The sequence below is a fragment of the Bos taurus genome, chromosome 13, assembly GCF_002263795.3.
Source record: "Bos taurus isolate L1 Dominette 01449 registration number 42190680 breed Hereford chromosome 13, ARS-UCD2.0, whole genome shotgun sequence".
Lineage (NCBI taxonomy): Eukaryota > Metazoa > Chordata > Mammalia > Artiodactyla > Bovidae > Bos > Bos taurus.
Genome location: NC_037340.1, coordinates 43,522,706 through 43,550,538, shown reverse-complemented (window position 1 = coordinate 43,550,538; position 27,833 = coordinate 43,522,706). Strand labels below are relative to the sequence as shown.

General features: G+C 40.6%; 1 protein-coding gene, 1 non-coding gene and 1 pseudogene across 2 annotated transcripts; 1 reads left to right on the top strand and 2 right to left on the bottom strand.

The window, feature by feature from the left end:
- Window positions 1-1,531: 1,531 nt before the first annotated feature.
- TRNAC-ACA (transfer RNA cysteine (anticodon ACA)) lies at window positions 1,532-1,603 on the bottom strand. The gene has a single exon. It is a non-coding gene; the product is annotated as a tRNA-Cys (tRNA).
- Window positions 1,604-12,281: 10,678 nt separating this feature from the next.
- LOC619029 (dihydrodiol dehydrogenase 3-like) lies at window positions 12,282-27,590 on the bottom strand (annotated as a pseudogene).
- Window positions 13,205-16,499, top strand: LOC132346862 (craniofacial development protein 2-like; the record flags this gene model as incomplete). The annotated part of the gene is made up of 2 exons (XM_059892858.1): window positions 13,205-14,139; window positions 16,454-16,499. Coding segments are annotated over 2 exons (981 nt in total), but the record flags the coding sequence as incomplete, so codon positions are not given.
- Window positions 27,591-27,833: the final 243 nt, after the last annotated feature.

The following is a 27,833-nucleotide window of genomic DNA, read 5'->3' as shown; positions in this document are numbered from 1 at the left end:
CACAGGGACAGGTCCACACAAGGACAGTCCCACAAAACCAGGACAGGTAACTTTTTCACCTAACTTAATAGAAAAGGAGGAAGCTAAGCAAAATGAGAAGAGAGAAGAATTTGTGTCAAATGAAACAATAACAAAAAAACTTGAAAGGATCAGATATTGAGATAGAGGTTAATAATTTACCAAAATAATTTACCAGAATACAGAATCATAAGAAAAATGTTACATTAACTAGGGAATAGAACATACTAACATTCACAGTGTAGGGGTTCCAGAAGCAGAAGAGATGGAGAAGAGAGCCGAAAATGTAGGTGTGATGAATTGTGGCTAAAAATTTCCTTTAACCTGGGACTTTCCTGGTGGTCCAGTGGTGAGGACTCTGTGCTTCCACTGCAGGGGCATGGTTCTGAACCTGGTCTGGGAACAATCTTGTAAAGCTGATTAAAATCTTGAGAGGCAAGATATTCTTGGTTTACCTGGTAACCCTAGTATAATGACAAAGTCCTTACATGTGTGACTGGGAGGGTTGTATTCAAAGAGAAGGTGGGAAGATAGGAGCATTAGATAAAAGATTCTAAGATGGTATAGTCTGTCTCTGAAGATCTCAGTAGAGTCTACAAGATGAAGATGGAAGAGTTCTCTTGTTCAGTTTCTCGGTTGTGTCCAACTCTTTGCCACCCCATGGACTGCAACACACCAGGTTTCTCTGTCCTTCACTATCTCCCAGAGTTTGCTCAGATTTATGTCCACTGAGTCTGTGATGCCATCCAACCATATCATCCTCTATCCTCCCCTTCTCCTCTTGCCCTCAATCTTTCCCAGCATCAGGGTCTTTTTCAATGAATTGGTTCTTCATATCAGGTGGCCAAAATATTGGCGTTTCAGCTTCAGCATCAGTCCTTCCAATGAATATTCAGGATTGATTTCCTTCAGGATTGACTGGTTTGATCTCCTGGCTGTCCATGGGGCTCTCAAGAGTCTTCTCCATAACCAGTTTGAAAGTATCAATTCCTCAGGGCTCAGCCTTCTTTACAGTCCATCTCTCACATTCATACATGACTACTGGAAATGCCATAGCTTTGACCCTACAGATCTTTGTCAGCAAAGTGATGGCTCTGCTTTTAAACAGGTTATCTAGATTGTCATAGTTTTTCTTCCAAGAAGCAAGCATCTTTATTTAACGGCTACAGTCACCATCTGCAGTGATTTTGGAGGCCAAGAAAATAAACTCTGTCACTGTTTCCCTTTTTTTCTCCATCTATTTGCTGTGAAGGGATGGAACCAGATGCCATAATCTTAATTTTTCAAATATTGAGATTTAAGTCCATTATTTCTCTCTCCTCTTTCACCTCCATCAAGAAACTCTTTAGTTCCTCTTCGCTTTCTGCCATTAAAAGAAAGAAAGAAAGTGAGTTGCTCAATCATGTCCAACACTTTGCGACCCCATAGACTGTAGCCTACCATGCTCCTCCACCCATGGGATTTTCCAGGCAAGAGTATTGGAGTGGGTTGCCATTTCCTTCTGTAGAGGATCTTCCCAACCCAGGGATTGAACCTGGGTCTCCTGCATTGTAGGCAGACGCTTTACCGTCTGAGCCATCAGGGAAGCCTTTTCTGCCATTAAGGTTATGTCATCTGCGTATCTGAGGTTACTGATATTTCTCCCAGCAATCTTCAACCCACCTTGTGATTCATCCACCTCAGCATTCCACATAATGTAATCTGTATATAAATTAAATAAGCAGGGTGAAAATATACAGCTTGATGTACTCCTCTCACAATTTGGAACCAGTCCATTGTTTCATGTCCAGTTCTAATTGTTGCTTCTTGGCCTGCATACTGGTTTCTGAGGAGCCAGGTAAGGTAATCTGGTATTTCCATCTGTTTAAGAATTTTCCAGTTTGTTGTGATCCACAGAGTCAAAGGCTTTAGCATAGTCATTGAAACAGAAGTAGATATTTTTTCTGGAATTCTCTTGCTTTTTTTTATGATCAAATAGATGTTGGCAATTTGATCTCTGGTTCCTCTGGCTTCTCTAAATCCAGCTTGTACATCTGGAAGTTCTTGGTTCACATACCATTGAAGCCTAGCATCAGGGATTTTCAGCATTACCTTGCTACTATGTAAAATGAGTGCAATTGTCCATTAGTTTGAACATTCTTTGGCATTGCCCTTCTTTGGGATTGGAATGAAAACTGACCTCTTCCAGTCCTGGGGCCACTGCTGAGTTTCCCAAATTTGCTGGGCTATTGAATGCAGCACTTTCACAGCACCATCTTTTAGGATTTAGAATAGCTCAGCTGGAATTCCATCAGCTCTACTAGTTTCATTCATAGTGATTCTTCCTAAGGCCCACTTGACTTCACATTCCATAATGTCTGGCTCTATGTGAGTGATCACACCATAATGGTTATCCTGGGCATTTAAGGCTTTTTTTTTTTTTTTGTATAGTTCTTCTTTGTATTCTTGCCATCTGTTCCTAATCTCTTCTGCTTATCTTAGATCATACCCTTTCTGTCCTTTATTGTCATCATCTTTGCATGAAATATTCCTTTAGTATCTCTAATTTTATTGAAGTGCTCTCTAGTGTTTCTCATTATATTGTTTTCCCCTATTTCTTTGCACTGATCACTTAATACTTCCTTACCTCTCCTAGCTATTCCTTGGAACTCTGCATTCATATGGGTAAATATTTCCCTTCCTCCTTTGCCTTTTGCTTTTGCTCTTCTCTCAGCTATTTGTAAGGTCTCCTCAGACAACCATTTTGCCTTGTTGCATTTCTTTTCTTGGTGATGGTTTGGTAACCACCTCCTGTACAGTGTTACAAATCTCCACCCATAGTCCTTCAGGCACTCTGTCTATCATATTGAATCCCTTGAATCTTTTTGTCACTTCCACTGTATAATCATAAGGAATTTCATTTAGGTCATACCAGAATGGCCTAGTGGTTTTCCCTTCTACTGGAGGGAGCACAGTCCCACTTTTACCAAAAGGGCATTTGCGGGGCCAGCTGCTCTTCACTTCAAAGCCAATAATCAGGCCAGGCTGGTGGAAAGGAAAGTTTGTTTGATTTCAGATTCCGGCAACTGGGCTGTTGGTGTAGCAGACATCAATCCAAAGCCTGACCCCCCTCTACTTCAACCAGTGGGGCCAGAGCCCTTATAGACAGAAGTGATAGTGGTGCTATATGCAGAAACAGCACAGTCAGCTCTGACAGTCATCTTCAAAATGGTCATCAGTGGTCTGATCTGTGTCATCTTGACTGTTTTATGTACATTAGTCTTCAGTTCCAGGACCCATATGTTTGCATTTCTTGAGGCCATTACTCAGAAGTGTGGCAGCTTATGTCATGGATATATTCTGGCCATCATGTGGTTAACTTCTCCACCTGGTGTTCTAAGATCTATAAGGCAACTCACAGGATATGGTTCACAATATTATCTCTAGCCCTTGAGAAAGAGCTGAAGGTCCTTGATTATGCTTAATGACCACATTGTTATTATTTAGTCTCTTTTGACCCTTTTCCTTTGTGTCTACATTTCTCAATTCTCTGATTAAACTTATTCTTTGAAGTTTTCCACAAAGAGCAGGGAAAGGACATGGTACAGGGGCAAGGAACAAAAGATTCTGCTTCATTTCACCACTCATCAGCAAAAAATTGGGTTAAAGATTTACTAAGCATTGCCCTGCCCACCAGAGAAATACTTTCCCCACAGACAGTCCTTTCCATCAGGAAACTTGCACAAGCCTCTTATCCTCATCCATCAGAGGGCAACACAGAAGAAGCAAGAATTTCAATCCTATGGCCTCCAGAATGAAAACTACAATCACAGAAAACTAAACAATGTGATCACATGGATCAAACCTTGTGTGACTCATGAAACTATCAGTCATGCCATGCAGGGCCACCCAAGATGGACAAGTCATGATGGAGAGATCTGATGATGGAGAAGGAATGGTGAGCCACTTCAACATTCCTGCCTTGAGAACCCCATGAACAGTATGAAAAGGCCAAAGTATATCATACTGAAGGATGAGACCCCCTGGGTTGGTAGGTGTCCAATGTGCTACTAGAAAAGAGTGGAGAAATAGCTCTAAAAGGAATGAAGAGGCAGAGCCAAAGCAGAAACAACACCCAATTGTGGATGTGTCTAGTGGTGGAAGTAAAATCTGATGCTGTAAAGAATAATATTGCATAGGAACCTGGAATGTTAGGTCTCTGAAACCAGGTAAATTGGATGTGGTCCAACAGGAGATGGCAAGAGTAAACATGGATATTTTAGAAATCAGTGAACTAAAATGGACGGGAATGGCTGAAATTAATTCAGATGACCACTATATCTCCTACTGTGGGCAAGAATCCCTTAGAAGAAAGGGAGTAGCCCTCATAGTCAACAAAAGAGTCTGAAATGCAGTATACTAGGGTACAGTCTCAAAGGTAACAGAATGATCTCAGTTCACTTCCATGGCAAACCATTCAACACCACCGTAATTCAAGTCCATGTCCCAAGCACAAAGGCCAGAGAAGCTGAAGTTGACTGGTTCTCTGGAGACCTAAGCGACCTTCTGAATCTAACACCAAAAAAAGATGTCCTTTTCAAAGTAGAAAGTCAAGAGATACCTGAACTAACAGGCAAGTTTGGCTTTGGAGTACAAATGAAGCAGGGCAAAGGCTCACAGAATTTTGTCAAGAGAAGGCTCTGGTCTTAGCAAACACCCTCTTCCAACAACACAAAACCTGTTTTCTAGGAGTTGGAAAAGGCAAAAAAATGGATTTCCCCCTACAACCTCCAGAAAAGAATGCAGGCCTGCTGGCACTTTAATTAGCCCATTGAACCGGATTTTGAATTTCTGACCTCAGGATATGTAAACTAATACATTGGTGTTGTTTCAAGGCACAAAGTGTTTGGTCATTTGGTGTAGCAGCAGCAGTAACTAATACGGACATGGTTCAAATCAGCCCATCTCCGTCTGTGGCATCATAGGTTTTCCTCTCTCTGCTGGACTGTTCCCCTGACCTCAAAGGCTGGCGGTCCTCTTCAGGGTACCCCAACAGTGTACTTGTCTCTTAATTCCACTTTCTTCTTCAGCAACTGGCCGGTTCCGTGGTCCTCATTACAGCAAAGTCTTTGAAAGCTGTGTCTACTCTGTTTCTCACTGATCTCTTAACACCACTTCTTGAACCCACTCTACTCAGAGTTTGCCTTCACCACTCTATCAAAGCTGCACTTGACCTTGCCAAGGTTAACTGCCAAATCCAATGGTCAGGTTCAGTCTTCTCTTACTTATCTCCTTGCAAGAATTGGATTCTTTTCTCCTCCAATCATTTACGTCACATGACTATTAAGAACAGTCACTCTTACCTCACTAGCCTCTTCTCTGCCTCTCCTGCTGGTTCCTCCACATTTTTTTTTTTAAAGAAAAAACTAACTTCTCAATGCTGGGTTCTCATGAAGCTTGATGTCCCTGTCTACACTCACTCAATATATACCATATTATCTCTGATTTTCTAGTTTCATGGCTTTAAGTGGCAACTAAATTTGAGAAACCACACATACAAATATTTTACCTAGCCCTTTTCTCTAATAGACTTAATGTCCAACTATATGCATGCATCTTCACTTGGGTACCTAAAGGCATCTCAAAGATACATGTCTATAATTGAACTCATAATCTTCCCACAAAAATGTGCTCCCCTACATTGTCTCCATCTAAGAAAATGGCATCTCCTTTTCCTATCCCTTAAGCACAAACGTTGGGAGTCAGCTTTGATTCCCCTCTTCCTTTCACTTTATGTCCAATGTGTTAGACAATCTAGTTGATGCAGCCCTTAAAATGTATCCTTATTTTAACAACTTTGACTGCACTTACTGTTCCTTCTATGGTCCAAGCCAGCCGCATCTCTCACCTAGATTGCTGTAGAGTCCTAAAAGAGGGCTCTTTTTTCTCTATTTCATCTCAAAATAAGAACAATAGTAATTATATTGAAGCATGTTTATTTCTGTAACTACTCTGCTCAGAACCCAAAATATCATTCTCCATTTCCTTCAGAGTAAAGTCCTTTCAAAACCTCTTGTGACACAAACCCTATGGCGCCACTATCTCTCTGGCTTATCGTCAGCTTCTGTCTCTGTACCTCACTAAGCTTCACCCACATCAGCCAATTTCGTTCAGTTCAGTCTCTCAGTCATGTCTGATTCTTTGCAACCCCATGGACTGCAACACACCAGGCTTCCCTGTCCATCACCAACTCCCAGAGTTTACTCAAATTCATGTCCATCTAGTTGGTGATTCAATCTTCCCCAGCATCAGGGTCTTTTCAAATGAGTCAGTTCTTCACATCAGGTGGCCAAAGTATTGGAGTTTCAGCTTCAGCATCAGTCCTTCCAATGAATATTCTGGACTAATTTCCTTTAGGATTGACTGGATTTCCTTGCAGTTCAAGGGACTCTCAAGCATCTTCTCCAACACCACAATTAAAAAGCATCAATTCTTCATTGCAAGCATCTTTTCTGACCACAATGCAGTAAGATTAGATCTCAATTAAAGGAGAAAAACTATTAAAAATTCCAACATATGGAGGATGAACAACACGTTGCTGAATAACCAACAAATCACAGAAGAAATCAAAAAAGAAATCAAAATATTCATAGAAATGAACGAAAATGAAAACACAACAACCCAAAACCTATGGGACACTGTAAAAGCAGTGCTAACATATGGACACCTTATCTTTGACAAAGGAGGCAAGAATATACAATGGATTAAAGACAATCTCTTTAACAAGTGGTGCTGGGAAAACTGGTCAACCACTTGTAAAAGAATGAAACTAGAACACTTTCTAACACCATACACAAAAATAAACTCAAAATGGATTAAAGATCTCAACGTAAGACCAGAAACTATAAAACTCCTAGAGGAGAACATAGGCAAAACACTCTCCGACATACATCACAGCAGGATCCTCTATGACCCACCTCCCAGAATATCGGAAATAAAAGCAAAAATAAACAAATGGGACCTAATTAAACTTAAAAGCTTCTGCACATCAAAGGAAACTATTAGCAAGGTGAAAAGGCAGCCATCAGAATGGGAGAAAATAATAGCAAATGAAGCAACAGACAAACAACTAATCTCAAAAATATACAAGCAACTCCTACAGCTCAACTCCAGAAAAATAAATGACCCAATCAAAAAATAGGCCAAAGAACTAAATAGACATTTCTCCAGAGAAGACATACAAATGGCTAACAAACACATGAAAAGATGCTCAACATCACTCATTATCAGAGAAATGCAAATCAAAACCACTATGAGGTACCATTTCACGCCAGTCAGAATGGTTGCAATCCATAAGTCTACAAGCAATAAATGCTTGAGAGGGTGTGGAGAAAAGGGAACTCTATTACACTGTTGCTGGGAATGAAAACTAGTACAGCCACTGTGGACAACAGTGTGGAGATTCCTTAAAAAACTGGAAATAGAACTGCCTTATGATCCAGCAATCCCACTGCTGGACATACACACTGAAGAAACCAGAAGGGAAAGAGACACGTGTACCCCAGTGTTCATTGCAGCACTGTTTATAATAGCCAGGACATGGAAGCAACCTAGATGCCCATCAGCAGATGAATGGATAAGAAAGCTGTGGTACATATACACAATGGAGTATTACTCAGCCATTAAAAAGAATACATTTGAATCAGTTCTAATGAGGTGGATGAAACTGGAGCCTATTATACAGAGTGAAGTAAGCCAGAAGGAAAAACATAAATACAGTATACTAACGCATATATATGGAATTTAGAAAGATGGTAACAATAACCCGGTGTACGAGACAGCAAAAGAGACACTGATGTATAGAACAGTCTTATGGACTCTGTGGGAGAGGGAGAGGGTGGGAAGATTTGGGATAATGACATTGAAACATGTAAAATATCATGTAAGAAACGAGATGCCAGTCCAGGTTCGATGCACGATACTGAATGCTTGGGGCTAGTGCACTGGGACGACCCAGAGGGATGGTATGGGGAGGGAGGAGGGAGGAGGGTTCAGGATGGGGAACACATGTATACCTGTGGCGGATTCATTTTGATATTTGGCAAAACTAATACAATTATGTAAAGTTTAAAAATTAAATTAAATTAAATTTAAAAAATTAAAATTAAAAAAAAAAGAAAAAAAAAAAGCCATTGAGTACAAAAGAGGAACTTTTCGTGTTTTTTCCATGTATCATATCTTTTCTTAGAATCAAGATACAGCTTTGCGACAATTGGGAGAGTTTTGAGATTTTCCACTGAAACTAAATCTTCGTTTTACAAATAATTTGTATTCTTTCCTCTTAAAACTCCCTTCCAAATTTCTATTTTGTCTCTTCAGTCCTGATCTCCTTCTTCAGTAATTAGGCAGCTGGAGTCACATGTTAGTGACTAAGTCAAAGTCCAGGTGATAGGGGCTTCCAAGGGGATGTACTCCTGATTGACAGAAGCTACAGTGGGGTTAGTGTTGACTCATGAAACCAGACACCCGACCGATCTTACCTGGGCATGTCCTGCTAACAACACAGAAGTCACTCACTGGAGGGTCAGTTAAGTTAATGACCTATTTGTAATTCAGTTTTGTGAAATTATAAGGATGAGGAAATGGGAGTTGGAATAGGGAAAAGAGACCAAAGAAGAGATCAATTGGAAATAAATGGGTAATGTCTTGGAGAAGAAATGCCCATTAGGGAGGACACCCACCAGACACTTTGGGAAAGGGGTGGAAGTAGGTCCCTTGTGACTTCTGAGCACTGATGCACATTGGCCTGCCTGGATCCCCTCCAGAAAAACATTAGCATGACCTTTTACGACTGTACGTGGGCAAACATCACCGTGGGCTTCCCAGGTTGTTCAGTGGTAAAGGACCCCACTGCCCATGCAGGAGACATGGGTTCAACCCCTGGGTTGGGAAGATGCCTTGGAGAGGGAAATGCTTGGGAAATCCCATGGACAGAAGAGCCTGGTAGGCTACAGTCCACGGAGTTGCAAAAGAGACTTCACAACTGAACAACAAAAAAGCATGAATGTAATGCATGATGGATTCATTATTACATAGTTATTATTAACATAATCATTTTCCCTGATGCAAAAAGAATTAAAGATGAAACATGTTCACAGGTACCTGAAGGAATAGTGGGCTACAGGTACCGTGCCCTTTGTGTTTTTTGGGTCCCTCCACCCTGAGAGGAGGTGCAGCAAGCCCAAGGATTAGGGGCACAAAATACTGAATTCACCACAATGTCCACTCTGGCCAGCCTAGACAATGCCCACTCTTTCCTGGGCTTTCCTGGGACCCAGTCACATTTCTGTTGGTCAGAGATAGAGCCCTGGAGGAAACCTCTGGTCTGAGGTCTACAGGAAGCCCCTGGTTTACTTCTACACTGGAAATCAGGACTGTCTTCCCAGAATTAAGCTTTTGAAAAGCATAACTCCCCTACTGACCTGCCTGGTACAGAAAACAGTGTATGTGTGAAATATCTGCAAGTCACTTGCAATAGTATCTCATTATATCTTATATTTCTATTGAGGACATCGATTGTTTTCATGTCTTCTGGAGTCAGCTCAAAGTGAAACACCTGGAATGAAGGAAGAATCACATTAACCTCTCCTTCAAGAAGCTGGCCTCCCCCCTGGGAACTGGAGGATTTTCCAGCTGGATGGAGATAAAAGGAGGGGACAGGGAAGCCATGTCTGTCCTCAGCTTCCAGGTGAATAAGCCTGGGACCCTCTGCTGAGTTCTCACCTCTCCTTCCCACACCTTTTCCTTCTCTGTCCACCTCACAAACTTTACAGTGCATCAGTCCCTTATCTTTCTAAGTGAATCACTTGTGACAGAAAACAAACTAAAATCTTCTTTTTCCAAACACATTGCCTTTGGACACGCCTGACTCGATACTGAACCTGAGCTGACATTAGACTGATTGCCTCTCCCCAACACACCCTAAGGGTGACAGCATTCAGCTGAAGCAGTGTGGGAAGGAAGCTCCCCCATGATAGCCTGTTCAGGAATCTGATATCAAACTGCTCATTATCTATGATTGAACCTAACTAAAAATTTATGTAAATGCTTTTGTGCAGAAAGTAATGAAATTGTTAAAACATTAAAGAACACCTTAATAATTAAAAATTCACATCATAATCATGAAATTGCGAGGTCAATTTTGTAAAGAAATTCATTTTCACCAAAGTGATCTAGTGTTTCAATGCAACATGAACCAAAGACTTGAGCATATATTCTTTCCTGGAAGTTGGTAAAGTGATACTAAATTCTAAATAAAAGAGAGCTAATCAAAAGCAGTCAGGACATTCTTAAAAAATAAAAAATTACCATTCTGAAAAGCAAAACTGAGTTTTTACTTTAAGAACACAGTGTATAAAACTGAATATTTAAATAGAAAAGAGACACCAAAAAATGTATTTATGGAAACTTGATATGTGGCTGGGCTGACAATGAAAATCTGTGAGGAAATATGGAACCTTAGATTTACATTTAAATATACACAAACATCAGAGAAGGCAATGGCAACCCACTCCAGTACTCTTGCCTGGAAAATCCCATGGACGGAGGAGCCTGGTAGGCTGCAGTCCATGGGGTCGCTAAGAGTCGGGCACGACTGAGTAACTTCACTTTCACTTTTCACTTTCATGCATTGGAGAAGGAAATGGCAACCCACTCCAGTGTTCTTGCCTGGAGAATCCCAGGGACAGGGGAGCCCAGTGGGCTGCTGTCTATGGGGTTGCACAGAGTCGGACACGACTGAAGTGACTTAGCATTAGCATGTACATAAACATGTATGTATCCATTTTCATATTATCTTAGATAATCAGTTCCAGCTAGATTACAGAACCAAATTTAAATGGAAACATGGAAACAATTCATCAGGGGACAATTTCCCTTCCCTTTGACTTGGCCTGACTTGTAACCTGCATTGAATAGTGATATGTCCCAGAAGTGGTAAGCCAGATCTGAGCCCAGACAGGAAGAGGACTTTTTCCCTAATCACTGACTTGAGGTCATAGCCCTGTGCTGAAATGAAGAGTAGGTTAGTTGGCACAGTCAAGTCAAATATTCATGAAAAACTATACAGAGAAACATGAAGGCCCATCTGACAAGAGCCATATCCACCTGCTAAAGCAGAACTGCCAAGCTGCTCTGAGCCAAACCTCAAATTCATAAAAGAACCCAGCCAAGAGGACAACAGCTTAGCTGAGTAAAGGCTGATAGTAAACCACAGAAGCAAGAGACACATAAATGATCTCTGAATTAAATCCTGAAACTGAGGAGTTTCCTGTACAGCTATGGCTAAAGGTACAATAATGGTCTCCTACACTGAAAACAAAATACAACCTAGCAAAAATGGACAAACTATTGAAGAACTTCACAAAGACAGAAACTCATGAAGATTAAATATATGAAAATGAAACCTTATTAGAATTCAGTGAAATGCAAAATAAAAACACAATGCTTTGGAGGTTAAAGATCACTGCCATAATATTTCTGCCCTCATATTCACATGTTGATGGTGTTAGAAGTGAAATTTTTGAGAGGCGATTAGGTAATGATGGTGGAGCCCTCATGAATGAGATTTCAGTTCAGTTCAGTCACTCAGTCGTGTCCAACTCTTTGCGACCCCATGAATCGCAGCACACCAGGCCTCCCTGTCCATCACCATCTCCCGGAGTTCACTCAAACTTACATCCATCAAGTCGGTGATGCCATCCAGCCATCTCATCCTCTCTCTTCCCCTTTTCCTCCTGCCCCCAATCCCTCCCAATATCAGAGTCTCTTCCAATGAATCAACTCTTCACATGAGGTGGCCAAAGTACTGGAGTTTCAGCTTTAGCATCATTCCTTCCAAAGAACACCCAGGGCTGATCTCCTTCAGAATGGACTGGTTAGATCTCCTTGCAGTCCAAGGGACTTTCAAGAGTCTTCTCCAACACCACAATTCAAAAGCATCACAATATCATATTCATAGAAGATATTTGGGAGAGCTCTATTGCCCCCTCCACCATGTTAAAATACAAAAAGAAGCCTGTGACTTGCAGCAGCACCCTCACCTGACCACACGGGCACCCTGAACTGAAATCTCCAGCTTCAGAATTGTGAGAAACAAATTTAATTTTTTTCTCAGGCACTCAATATGTGATGTTTTGTTAGAGTGATTTAAACGTTCTAAAAATATCAAATAATTCAATTGCATCAATTGAGAACAAAGAAAACAAAACGTCATTTGCGTGAAGTGACAGAATACATTGAAAACGTAATGCTCAAACTAAAACCTCCATTATCTGTCCAACTGTGACCCTCTCCAAACATGATGCCTCTCCTGTTGCCACAGCAGGAAGAGAAAACCACCAGGAATACACACAAGGCATTCATGCTCAGGGAAAGAACAGGTAACTCGCCTTGGCCCAAAGACAGTCTGAGAATCAGAAAAAGAATGACCCTCGTGAAGGATATTCCTTGGGAACCCTATCCCCACAGTTCCACTCATCACCTGTATATTCTCCTTGATCCACTTCTTATTGTTACCCTTGGCCAAAACCACAATCCCATGCTGTATCAGGTAGCGAAGGGCAACCAGAGCTGGGGTTTTCTTATGCTTTGGGGCAATGGCAGAGAGAACCAGTTCCTCCAAGAGAACAGGGTGGTTCAGGCTCACCCTGGAAGGAAATTCAGAAATGCTGAGGAGCTGAGACCAGGTACTCTGTGAGTAAGCGGCCGGGAGGAGCAACCCCACACCCGAGGCCAGGGGCAGTGGCCGGGAGGACCAACCCCATGCCATGGCTGCGCGCGCACAGGAGGGCCTAGAGGAGCTATCCCACGTTGAAGGTCAGGAAGGGTGGCAGTGAGGAGATACCCCTCATGCAAGGTAAGAGAAACCCAAGTAAGACGGTAGGTGTTGCAAGAGGGCATCAGAGGGCAGACACACTGAAACCATACTCAGAAAACTAGTCAATCTAATCACACTAGGACCACAGCTTTGTCTAACTCAATGAAACTAAGCCATGCCCGTGGGGCAACCCAAGATGGGTGGGTCATGGTGGAGAGATCTGACAGAATGTGGTTCACTGAAGAAGGGAATGGCAAACCACTTCAGTATGCTTGCCTTGAGAACCCCATGAACAGTATGAAAAGGCAAAATGATAGGATACTGAAAGAGAAACTCCCCAGGTCAGTAGGTGCCCAATATGCTACTGGAGATCAGTGGAGAAATAACTCCAGAAAGAATGAAGGGATGGAGCCAGAACAAAAACAATACCCAGCTGTGGATGTGACTGGTGATAGAAGCAAGGTCCGATGCTGTAAAGAGCAATATTGCATAGGAACCTGGAATGTCGGGTCCATGAATCAAGGCAAATTGGAAGTGGTCAAACAAGAGATGGCAACAGTGAATGTAGACATTCTAGGAATCAGCGAACTGAAATGGACTGGAATGGGTGAATTTAACTCAGATGACCATTATATCTACTACTGTGGACAGGAATCCCTCAGAAGAAATGGAGTAGCCATCATGGTCAACAAAAGAGTCCGAAATGCAATACTTGGATGCAATCTCAAAAATGACAGAATGATCTCTGTTCGTTTCCAAGGCAAACCATTCAATATCACAGTAATCCAAGTCTATGCCCCAACCAGTAATGCTGAAGAAGCTGAAGTTGAACGGTTCTATGAAGACCTACAAGATCTTTTAGAACTAACACCCAAAAAAGATGTCCTTTTCATTATAGGGGACTGGAATGCAAAAGTAGGAAGTCAAGAAACACCTGGAGTAACAGGCAAATTTGGCCTTGGAATACGGAATGAAGCAGGGCAAAGACTAATAGAGTTTTGCCAAGAAAATGCACTGGTCATAACAAACACCCTCTTCCAACAACACAAGAGAAGACTCTACACATGGACATCACCAGATGGTCAACACCGAAATCAGATTGATTATATTCTTTGCAGCCAAAGATGGAGAAGCTGTATACAGTCAGCAAAAACAAGACCAGGAGCTGACTGTGGCTCAGACCATGAACTCCTTATTGCCAAATTCAGACTGAAATTGAAGAAAGTAGGGAAAACCACTAGACCATTCAGGTATGACCTAAATCAAATCCTTTATGATTATACAGTGGAAGTGAGAAATAGATTTAAGGGCCTAGATCTGATAGATAGAGTGCCTGATGAGCTATGGAATGAGGTTCATGACATTGTACAGGAGACAGGGATCAAGACCATCCCCATGGAAAAGAAATGCAAAAAAGCAAAATGGCTGTCTGGGGAGGCCTTATAAATAGCTGTGAAAAGAAGAGAAGCGAAAAGCAAAGGAGAAAAGGAAAGATATAAACATCTGAATGCAGAATTCCGAAGAATAGCAAGAAGAGATAAGAAAGCCTTCCTCAGCGATCAATGCAAAGAAATAGAGGAAAACAACAGAATGGGAAAGAATAGAGATCTCTTCAAGAAAATCAGAGCTATCGAAGGAACATTTCATGCAAAGATGGGCTCGATAAAGGACAGAAATGGTATGGACCTAACAAAAGCAGAAGATATAAAGAAGAGATGGCAAGAATACACAGAAGAACTGTACAAAAAAGATCTTCATGACCCAGATAATCACGATGGTGAGATCACTGACCTAGAGCCAGACATCCTGGAATGTAAAGTCAAGTGGGCCTTAGAAAACATCACTACGAACAAAGCTAGTGGAGGTGATGGACTTCCAGTTGAGCTGTTCCAGGTCCTGAAAGATGATGCTGTGAAAGTGCTGCACTCAATATGCCAGCAAATTTGGAAAACTCAGCAGTGGTCATGGGACTGGAAAAGGTCAGTTTTCATTCCAATCCCAAAGAAAGGCAATGCCAAAGAATGCTCAAACTACCGCAAAATTGCACTCATCTCACATGCTAGTGAGGTAATGCTTTAAATTCTCCAAGCCAGTCTTCAGCAATATGTGAACCGTGAACTTCCTGACGTTCAAGCTGGTTTTAGAAAAGGCAGAGGAACCAGAGATCAAATTGCCAACATCCGCTGGATCATGGAAAAAGCAAGAGAGTTCCAGAAAAACATCTATTTCTGCTTTATGACTATGCCAAAGCCTTTGACTGTGTGGATCACAATAAACTGTGGAAAATTCTGAAAGAGATGGGAATACCAGACCATCTGACCTGCCTCTTGAGAAATATGTATGCAGGTCAGGAAGCAACAGTTAGAACTGGACATGGAACAACAGACTGGTACCAAATAGGAAAGGGAGTACGTCAAGGTTGTATATTGTCACCCTGTTTATTTAACTTATATGCAGAGTACATCATGAGAAACGCTGGACTGGAAGAAACACAAGCTGGAATCAAGATTGCCGGGAGAAATATCAATAACCTCAGATATGCAGATGACACAACCCTTATGGCAGAAAGTGAAGAGGAACTGAAAAGCCTCTTGATGAGGGTGAAAGTGGAGAATGAAAAAGTTGGCTTAAAGCTCAACATTCAGAAAACTAAGATCATGGCATCTGGTCCCATCACTTCATGGGAAATAGATGGGGAAACAGTGGAAACAGTATCAGACTTTATTTTTCTGGGCTCCAAAATCACTACAGATGGTGACTGCAGCCATGAAATTAAAAGACGCTTACTCCTTGGAAGGAAAGTTATGACCAACTTAGATAACATATTCAAAAGCAGAGACATTACTTGGCTAACAAAGGTTCGTCTAGTCAAGGCTATGGTTTTTCCAGTGGTCATGTATGGATGTGAGAGTTGGACTGTGAAGAATGCTGAGCGCCAAAGAATTAATGCTTTTGAACTGTCGTGTTGGAGAAGACTCTTGAGAGTCCCTTGGACTGCAAGGAGATCCAACCAGTCCATTCTGAAGGAGATCAGCCCTGGGATTTCTTTGGGAGGAATGATGCTAAAGTTGAAGCTCCAATACTTTGGCCACCTCATGTGAAGAGTTGACTCATTGGAAAAGACTCTGATGCTGGGAGGGATTGGGGGCAGGAGGAGAAGGGGACGACAGAGGATGAGATGGCTAGATGGCATCGCTGACTCGATGGACATGAGTCTGGGTGAACTCCGGGAGTTGGTGATGGACAGGGAGGCCTGGTGTGCTGCGATTCATGGGGTCCCAAAGAGTCGGACACGACTGAGCGACTGATATGATCTAATCTGATCTGATCTTCCCAAACAGACCAAGAGGTTCACTCTAGACCAGTGCTTCTCAATGTGTGGTCCATGCACCAACATCATCAGTATCTGAGATCTTGTTAGAAATACAAATTCCATGACTGAGCTGAAGACAAACTGAATCAGAACCTCAACTGTGTCACTTCCCATTCTGTGTTTACGAAGCTCTACAGGTAATTCAGAGGCATTATTGAGTTGAGAACAGGACTGCCAAACTCATGGATTTTTTCCTTAATTTTCAGGGGGTGTTTTTCCTTCTACAATCAAGGGCATGAAAAGAGAAACTGAAGGAAAAGACCCAGAATAGTTTGTAAATTTCACTTTTTCTAAGGTATTGATAAAAATGGAGAGGTCTCAAAATAAGAGACATTTATTTTATCATTATTCTACTATAGATGCTTACAAAAATGGTTCAAGTTGAATTTCTTTTCTATCATGATAGAACTTGGAGTTATATGTTATTATCTCAACTTTAAACACAAGGTAAGTGAGTCTTGAAACATATTTTTTAAGATGCTTTGTGAATTTATTTTTTAATTAATTTATTTTATTCTAGTTTTAATATAAATTTATTTATTTTAATTGGAGGCTAATTACTTTACAATATTGTATTGTATTGTATTGGTTTTGCAATACATCAAGATGAATCCGCCATGGGTGTACATGTGTTCCCCGTCCTGAAAGCTCCTCCCACCTCCCTCCCCATCCCATCCCTCTGGGTCATCCCAGTGCACCAGCCCCGAGCATCCTGTATCATGCATCGAGCCTGATTGGCAATTCATTTCACATATGTTATTATACATGTTTCAAAGCCGTTTTCCCAAATCATCCCACCCTCACCCTCTCCCACAGAGTCCAAAAGACTGTTCTATACATCTGTGTCTCTTTTGCTGTCTCTCATACAGGGTTATCGTTACCATCTTTCTAAATTCCATATATGTATGTGTTAGTATACTGTATTGGTGTTTTTCTTTCTGGCTTACTTCACTCTGTATAATCGGTTCCAGTTTCATCCACCTCATTAGTACTGATTCAAATGTATTATTTTTAATGGCTGAGTAATACTTCATTGTGTATATATACCATAGCTTTCTTATCCATTCATCTGCTGATGGACATCTAGGTTGCTTCCATGTCCTGGCTATTATAAACAGTGCTATGATGGACATTGGGGTACACGTATCTTTCAATTCTGGTTTCCTCAGTGTGTATGCCCAGCAATGGGATTGCTGGGTCGTATGGCAGTTCTATTTCTATTTTTTTAAGGAATCTTCACACTGTTGTCCATAGTGGCTGTACTAGTTTGCATTCCCATCAACAGTGTAAGAGGGTTCCCTTTTCCCCACACCCTTTCCAGCATTTATTGCTTGTAGACTATGGATAGCAGCCATTTTGACTGGCATGAAATGGTACCTCATTGTGGTTTTGATTTGCATTTCTCTGATAATGAGTGATGTTGAGCATCTTTTCATGTGTTTGTTAGCCATCTGTATGTCTTCTTTGGAGAAATGTCTATTTAGTTCTTTGGCCCATTTTTTGACTGGGTCATTTAGTTTTCTGGAATTGAGCTGCAGGAGTTGCTTGTATATTTTTGAGATTAGTTATTTGTCAGTTGCTTCATTTGCTATTATTTTCTCCCATTTTGAAGGCTGTCTTTTCACCTTGCTTATAGTTTCCTTTGTTGTGCAAAACCTTTTAAGTTTAATTAGGTCCCTTTTGTTTATTTTTGCTTTTATTTCCAATATTCTGGGAGGTGGGTCATAGAGGATGCTGCTGTGATTTATGTCAGAGAGTGTTTTGCCTATGTTCTCCTCTAGGAGTTTTATAGTTTCTGGCCTTACATTTAGATCTTTAATCCATTTTGAGTTTATTTTTGTGTATGGTGTTAGAAAGTGTTCTAGTTTCATTCTTTTACAAGTGGTTGACCAGTTTTCCCAGCACCACTTGATAAAGAGATTGTCTTTTTTCCATTGTATATGCTTGCCTCCTTTGTCAAAGATAAGGTGTCCATAGGTGCGTGGATTTATCTCTGGGCTTTCTATTTAGTTCCATTGATCTGTATTTCTGTCTTTGTGCCAGTACCATACTGTCTTGATGACTGTAGCTTTGTAGTAGAGCCTGAAGTCAGGCAGGTTGATTCTTCCAGTTCCATTCTTCTTTTTCAAGATTGTTTTGGCTATTCGAGGTTTTTGTATTTCCATACAAATTGTGAAATTATTTGTTCTCACTCTCTGAAAAATACTGTTGGTAGCTTAATAGGGATTGCATTGAATCTATAGATTGTTTTGGGCGGTATACTCATTTTCACTATATTGATTCTTCTGATCCATGAACATGGTATATTTCTCCATCTATTAGTGTCCTCTTTGACTTCTTTCACCAGTGTTTTATAGTTTTCTATGTATAGGTCTTTTGTTTCTTTAGGTAGATATATTCCTAAGTATTTTATTCTTTTCGTTGCAATGGTGAATGGAATTGTTTCCTTAATTTCTCTTTCTATTTTCTCATTATTATTGCATAGGAAAAATATAACTTTTCAAAACTGAACCAGGAAGAAATAGAAAATCTTAACAGACCCATCACAAGCACAGAAACTGAAACTGTAATCAGAAATCCAGCAAACAAGAGCCCAGGTCCAGACGGCTTCACAGCTGAATTCTACCAAAAATTTAGAGAAGAGTTAACACCTATCCTACTCAAACTCTCCCAGAAAATTGGAGAGGAAGGTAAACTTCCAAACTCATTCTATGAGGCCACCATCACCCTAATACCAAAACCTGACAAAGATCCCACAAAAAAAGAAAACTACAGGCCAATATCACTGAGGAACATAGGTGCAAAAATTCTTAACAAAATTCTAGCAATCAGAATCCAACAACATATTAAAAAGATCATACATCACGACCAAGTGGACTTTATCCCAGGGATGCAAGTATTCTTCAATATCTGCAAATCAATCAATGTAATACACCACATTAACAAATTTAAAAATAAAAGCCATATGATTATTTCAATAGATGCAGAGAAAGCCTTTGACAAAATTCAACATCCATTTATGATAAAAACTCTCCAGAAAGCAGAAATAGAAGGAACATACCTCAACATAATAAAAGCTATATATGACAAACCCACAGCAAACATTATCCTCAATAGTGAAAAATTGAAAGCATTTCCCCTAAAGTCAGGAACATGACAAGGGTGCCCACTTTCACCACTACTATTCAACATAGTTTTGGAAGTTTTGGACACAGCAATCAGAGCAGAAAAAGAAATAAAAGGAATCCAAATTGGAAAAGAAGAAGTAAAACTCTCACTGTTTGCAGATGACATGATCATCTACATAGAAAACACTAAAGACTCCACCAGAAAATTACTAGAGCTAATCAATGAATATATTAAAGTTGCAGGATATAAAATCAACACAAAGAAATGAAACACATATTTTTTAATGTGTTCATTAGTTAATAGGTAAATTATGACATAAGCTGTGTCTCTGGTCTCAACTGGGGGTCATATATAGATTTTAATGTAGACATTTGTTATTCATGAGTCAACAAGCTAATACAATCTAGGAAAATTGGCTCAGTGATGGGAAGATAAAAGAGAATTCATTCCATTACTCCGCTCTCTCCTCTCTGCCTATGAGAGTTATCTGAGTATTGTATGATTTAAACTATCTCATCAAAAATTTAATTTTACATAAACTCCCTGTTTTTTTCATTATACTTCAGTACCATCCCTTTACTCTTTGGGATCCCAGAGCACTATAGGCAGCAAGAACAATATCATGTGACTTGCAGAAATCCAACAGTTTCCTCTGATTGAAATATGGGTGACATTCCACCTGTAGAAAACCAATAGAGAAGAGGGTCAGATATTATGGAAACATAATACTAATATGACAGAGGGAGACAAAAAGTTTAAAAAATGATAAAGGAAAAACTATAACATTAAATGTAAACTGGAAATATTAACATCAACAGAGAAACAAAGAAAAGTGGGTTTATACAGTTAATTTATGACGGACATAGATGGGAGAACCAGTCCCAGATTGACTAATCAAAAGATGGACTGTACATTTGAGTAGACATTCATGAATAAATATTTCATAGACTGTTAGCATCACCATGAGCCTTTAACTTCACCCTCTAACCTGGATGATTTTCATAATGTCCAGTACAATTTTCTGAACTGTGTTCACTGCTAAAGACTTATAAATGCTGCGACACCAAGATTTAGGATTCAGCCATCAGAACCCCACACAAACCCTTAATACCCATCGCAACTGATTTAACGCTTTATTAATTTACCTCTGATTCCATGTTTTCATGGTTTTCCTTCCTGTACAAAGCTTGCTCCAGGACACTTTCAACCTCCAAACTGGTCATGCTATCATCTCAGGGAAATGCTTCCTTCCTCTACTGCTGGGTTCTATTCACAATTTACCAGGAAGCCCTGTGCACTTTTTCCATCCAAATTTATCAGACAGAGATACCATTATGGGTTCTATTCACACCATCCAGACAGGGGCTCTACTCTCTAGAACCTTCTGTCCACAAATGTAGGATGAACAGGAGGGGAGGACAGACAAACATCTGGCTCCAGGGCAAGAAGGATGTTCTGAAGAGCAGGAGGGAGAGGAGCTGAGCTGCTCACCTGGTTGCAGACGGACTTGTACTTGAGCCCCGGCTTGTTCTAGATCTTCTCCAGCTGCTTGTGGTTGCAGTTGAACACCCCAATGGACTTGGTCAGCTCTGCATCCTTACACTTCTCCAGTGCCTGGAAGGGAGGGGTGGTGAACAGTCACTTGGAATGGGCAATAGAACAAGAATAAAAGCTGGGAAAAAAATCTGTAAAAAGTGTCATCCATCAAGAATTAACATTGATTATCAAGAAGAAAAGAGGGGAAGACATTATGCAAAAAGAATTATCATCTCCTCTTTGAACCCTGGAGAAGACATATCACATGGAAGGAAAGAGATTCCTGTCTGCACTGTCCCATACATCTCCTCCTCCTTTCCTCTCTGGAACATTTCAGCAATGGTCTCCTCCCCACAACCCAGCCTCACAGCCCTTAGACTTTATGAACTGCTGGGTCTGATGGTCCACAGCCCATTCTCACAGGTGAAAGAAATGAAAGAGGTCCCCACTCTCCTGGCTCCTCCTCTGGTCTCTCTCCTTCCCATACTCACCTCCCATGTGTGACAGAAATCCACTGAGTCGAATACTAGTTTTCCATTTTCATCTGTTTGCAAAATGTCCTCCCCTGGCTGGGATGGAAGCAGTCATTTTAGAGATAGCACAAAATAATTTCTCCATATTTAGCCAAGCTCCCAAGAATTAAACCTCCATGAGGTATATTTACAACTTTCTAGATACTAATATTTGCAAAGTGATTTTGTCTATGTAAGCAATGTCTTCAGGAGGGAGGGTTACTCTACTCTTTTATACTAAATATATGTTGCAATAAGTACAAATTTTCTACTTTCTAAAACGGACTTCCTGTGACTTCTGTGAATTTTGTCCCTTCTTGCACTTGCCTCTTTAGAAGTGCTACTGTGAGCTGGGAATGACAATAAGTTACATGGCTTTATTTCTAGAATAAAAATTGCAATCTTGACCTGGGCTAGATAATCAGACTTCCTTTTATCTCTGAGCATCAAGTGCCCTAGGGAAGGCATATGAACCAGCAAGTTTCTCCTTAGGTTGATATGGAATGTGGAAGATCCAGCCATGCTCTCAAATATTCATAACCATGAGCCTTGAGCTGCCCCAAGGCCATATTTGCCACTAATGGAAAATGTTCAGTAAAAATAAAGCAAACCATGAGTAGTACCCTGACAAGGAATAGGAAAAAGGAGACATTTCTGAAGAGTACTGCAACCCTCAATTCTGTCTGTGGCTGGAACTTGCCATCTACATAGTCCATGAAACTGTTTTGCATCAGATGGCTTGAGTTCTGTGACATGAAATCGGTTGTTCTAAGTAAACCTTTCTTAAAGGCTAAGTGCAGGCTACAGACCTCATCTGAAGACAGGAGAGAGTGTAGGCAAGGTCTCCCAAGTCCCTGTAAAGGTATGAGGCTTAGACCCACACAGAGGGAGCACCACCAAATCTGCTCACCTAGAAAGGGTGAAAGGCAAGATAGACTCATCATGTTCAATGTAAGGCAGTGTCATGCTCACCACAGCTGCACCAAACTCTTGGTTCACGAAATTCCCAGAGACTCAGGAGTTATAACCAGGACTGGGTGCAGAACTGGCTTATTTCTATTTCTGAAAGTTTTCAAGCATAGACTCTCAGATTATTTAACTCCTTTTTCTGGGAGGCGTGTAAGGAATTCAAAGAATCTCAGTAAAAAGATGATCAATCTGTGGGAGAGGGAGAAGGTGGGGAGATTTGGGAGAATGGCATTGAAACATGTATAATATCATGTATGAAACGAGTCGCCAGTCCAGGTTCGATGCACGATACTGGATGCTTGGGGCTGGTGCACTGGGACAACCCAGAGGGAGGGTATGGGGAGGGAGGAGGGAGGAGAGTTCAGGATGGGGAACACAGGTATACTTGTGGCGGATTCATTTTGATATTTGGCAAAACTAATACAATATTGTAAAGTTTAAAAATAAAATAAAATTAAAAAAAAAAAAGATGATCACAAATGATTACTTGGGGGATTCTACTCTAGTGTAATCATCCCTTCAACCTACTAGACAAATCTTACTTCAACCATCCATGCAAGTTGATGAACATTCTAACACAAGATATAACATTGATGTGATCACACAAATTTCCAGCCTTCAGAGCCAGTGGATAATGCATAATATAGAGATCGACATAGTCCAGTTGAAGATTTTTCAGTGACTTTTCCAAGGCTGGTCAGACCAACTCTGGTCAAAAGGATGAGCACCAAAGCTTCAGAGGTTAAAAAATAAAATTTGTAATAATAAAACTTCAGTTAATTTTTTTTTTTGGGGGGGGGGCATATCATGTGGCTTATGGGATATTACTTCCCCTACCAAGGATGGAATCCCAGCTTATGACAGTAAAGCACCACGTCTTAAGCACTGAACCACCAGGAAATGCTAATACTTTAGGAATATACCAATAAGCATAGTTCACCAAACAACTCTTCACTGAAAAAATGATCCTATTATATAATTTTCACCTGGGCACAATCACTTGCACACATGTGCACACACACAACGCACACAGTACCTTTGAAGTGCAGAATATGTCTTCTCTCTTCACAGTACCATCTGCAACCTTACTTTGAATGGCCTGGCCTATCTGCTCTTCATTTTGGTACACATGATCGCAGTCAATATGGTAGAATCCAACCTCTATAGCAAATGGTGTGAATTCCAGAGTTCCCTCTTAGCAACCTACATAAGCAACAAAGATAGAAGCTGAATATCACATAAGAGATTGCTAGACACAAGCTTTCACCTTCCCAACATAAACGTTTCTTTGTGCCTTTGGTTAGTTCTGTATGTGTGGTGATGAATGCTTGACGATTTCCCTGAACATTCCTGGTCGGTGGTTAAGTGGACACACAGGAACCCTTCAACATGAGGCAATCAATGGTTGACTGTTGGCATCAGAGACCTCAAGACCACATGCAGGTTCATTGATTTTCTGGAAGAACCCAAAGAATTCAGCATAAAGTTGTAGTCATGGATATTATTTATATAGTGAGATGTTTGAAGATAAATGAACAAAGGTGTAAGGTGCCTGGTAAAAGCATCAAGAAACAAAGTAAAAGCTTCTAAGACCTCTGTCTACCAGTGAGGCCACAAACAATACACCACATAAAAACTGTATGCAATCAAGGTGTACAAAGTGATGTTCTCATATAAGTTGTTGTTTCTGTTTGGTTGCTCAGTCCTGTTCAACTCTTTCTGACCCCATGGGCTGCAGCACTCCAGGTTTCCCTGTTTTTCATTATCTCCTGCAGTTTGCTCAAACTCATGTCCATTGTGTCAATAATGCCATCCAACCATCTCATCCTCTATTGTCTCCTTCTCCTCCTGCCCTCAATCTTTCCCAGAATCAGGGTCTTTTCCAATAGGTTGGCTCTTTGCATCATGTGACCAAAATATTGGAGCTTCAACTTCAGCATCAGTCCTTCCAAGGAATACTCAGGGTTGATTTCCTTTAGGATTGACAGGTTTTGTCTATCTCCTTGCTGTCCAAGGTACTCTCAAAAGTCCTCTCCAACACCACAGTTCAAAAGCATCAATTCTTTGCACTCAGACTTCTTTATGATCCAACTCTCACATCTGTTCATAACTACTGGAAAACCATAGCTTTGACTATATGGCCCTTTGTCATCAAAGTAATGTCTCTGCTTTTTAATACACTGTCTAGGCTTCTCATAGCTTTTCTTCCAAGGAGCAAGCATCTTTTAAATTCCTGGCTATAGTCACCACCCACAATGATTTTGGAGTCCAAGAAAATAAAGTGTGCCACTGTTTCCATTTTTCCCTCATGTATTTGCCATGATGTGATGGGACTGAATGCCATCATCTTAGTATTTTTAATGCTGAGTTTTATGCCAGCTTCTTCACTCCCTCTTTGACCTTCATCAAGAGGCTTTCTAGTTCCTCTTCCCTTTCTGAAATTAGGGTGGTGTCGTCTCCATTCTTGCCTGGAGAATCCCATGGACAGAGCAGCCTGGCAGGCTACAGTCCATGGGATCACACAAGTCAGAACAACTGAGCGACTAAACCACCACCACCACCAAGGAATGAGCCAGTGAGCTTCAGTAACATCCTGGCCCCTTCATTCCCCTCACCCCACTTTGCTCTACAAAGTATAAAAATCCTGTCTTCTATCTACAAAATGTCTCTGAATATGTTTTTCCATTTTATGAATTAGAATAATGAGACTCAAGGTTTAAGGACCAATCTCTTTTCATGTCTACCCTAAAGACAAGATAGACAGCAAACTTTCTCCCTTCCAGACTAGAGACTTACCAGCCCATCTTATGCCTGAGCACTGCAAACCGTACTTTAATTAAAAAAAAAAAAAAAAAAAAAACATTGAAAGTGAAATTCGCTCAATCGTGTCCAACTCTTTGTGACCCCATGGACTATAGCCCATCAGGCTCCTCTGTCTATGGGATTCTCCAGGCAAGAACATTGGAGTGGGTTGCCATTTCCTTCTCCAGGGGATCTTCCTGACCCAAGGATCAAATCCAGATCTCCCACACTGCAGGCAGATTCTTTACGATTTGAACTACCCAGGGAAGCCCAAGAAAACATTACAAAACCTGGCCTGTAAGAGAGTACCTTTTCCCTTCAAATGAGATTATATTTTCCCTAATAATAAGTTTCCAAGCAAAAACAGAAATATGAGGCAAAACACAGTTTGAATGTTTCTTGCCTGCCATCTAGCAGGCACACCACAGTAGAAAAACAATTCATTCCCATTATTTTTCATTCACCTCATCTATAGGACCTCCCACTTCAAATACTTCTCTGTGTCATGACTTTTTGGAACGAGGAAAGAATTCTAGAAATAATTAAATGTACAGATAACCCTCACTGTTGCAATCACCTTCAAAGCAAAGCAGCTGACAATTTTCTTGACAGCCGAGTCTCCTCTTTTGCCAAGCTGGGAAAGAGATGGAAACTGGAGGGGAACCCAGAGTAATCTGCAGGTGAGCACAACCTCAGACCCTGATGCAGAGTGGAGACAGGATGCTATCTCCCCTTTCACAGGGCATGGTTCTAGCCTGGTTGGTGGAACCACGTGACCCTCCCAGAGTCACCCAGGAACTCAGTGCTTGACAACCCAAGTCCCTTCTGCTCATATTACATTCACTTACTCTTTATATCTCAACCCACAACCACTACTGTTACCTCTGGAGGTGCATAGGTTCCAAATCCCAGGACAGGAATGAAGTGGCCATCATTAAGCTTCACCTTCTGGCCTTTGGGATCCATTGCCTGTTTCTCCTCTGAGTAAGCAGATTGATATTTTCTTCTTCCTTCACAGGTTATAAATAACAGGAAGTTCACACCCTAGCTGCACTGTCCAACATTAGCAGATATATTGTAGGAGAAGTGTGATTAAAGTAGTGTCCGTGGAATAAGGAGAGGCTTGAAGACAGTCAACTTGTTTGATTTTTTTTTATTAGCATAACCTCAAGTATTATATACTGATGAAATTGGGTGGGCAATTATTGACCATTAGTTAGACTAGAAACTTCCAACAACAATCTTTTTTGTTTTCCTATTATGACCACCATGTCAATCAAACATCAATTGAAAAAGCTATCTTACAGTACAAACAGACACACATACACAAATCACACAATCTGAAAGTGTTTAATAGCATTTTTTAAAATGTTACCCTTTAATAAAGAATCAAAACCTCAAATGAAAATAAATTTGTCTCTTTATATTTCCCACCAGGAAAATTATTATGCTTTATAGACCTGACTGGTGAAATCCAGAACAGTATACAGAAACCAGACATTTGGCAAAATACTTATTGGAGATTATTAATAGCCTTAGGATACCATATGAACTGTGCAAAGAGACTCTTGAGTGTTTATACATTGTACTTAGTTATGTAACTTTAAGAGTACTCTTGTAGATTAGCATTGAAACATGTATGTTACTGTACATGAAATAGATGACCAGTCCAAGTTCGATGTGTGAAATGGGGCACTCAAAGCTGGTGCACTGGGACAACCCAGAGGGATGGGATAGGGAAGGAGGTGGAACAGCAGTTCGGGACAAGGGGACACATACAAGCCACCACAATATTGTAAAGTAATTAACCTCCAATTAAAATAAGTAAATTAACTTTTTTAAAAAGAGTAGTCTCATAATATAACTGGTACACATTTTACATAATTTACTGTTCCACATTATTCATAAAAGGAAAAACTATAAACAAATTAAAATACCACAAATTTGGAAAGAAAACAGAAGTTGTGATGCACTGATACACAAAAATGTAGTGAAGATAAATAAAATTTAACATGTTCAGTGATGTCAGCAAACTGGTGAGATGGGAGGACTGAATTCTCCCATGGAAAGACAAGAAAAGAAAGAGAAATTAATTTTAAAACCTCGTAGAAGTTCTGGAAAACAGTCAAACAAAGACTGACAGCAACAAAGTGAACAGGCAATTAGGAAAAATCCAGAACAGAGTAGAAGGAAATTTCATCATGTATTACTTGCCTGTACCCTCCTCCTGCCTGGAGCACTGCAGTCTTGATCAGCTTCCAGTTGCCTCCCTCAAACCAGAGTGATCAGAGGAAACCTTATGTGCGAGGTTCCAACCAACTTGGGGGCTGCCTGGAGACTGGTATCTGTTCCACTTAATTCTAAGCTTGAACTGAAGAGTTCCTGGAATGCCTATTGCAGCTGCAGGGGAAATATATATATATATATATATATATGTTGTGTGTGTGTGTGTGTGTATATATATATATGTATATATACATACATATGGAGACAAGGACAAAGGAATAAGGGTGGAGACATAGACTAGACCATGTATTAAAAGGCCCTGAATAGAATGGGGGTGTGGCTTTGGGGGACATAGTGCATTCAAAAACAGTCATAAATTCACCAGAATCAGATAGCCAATCTCGACCAGATA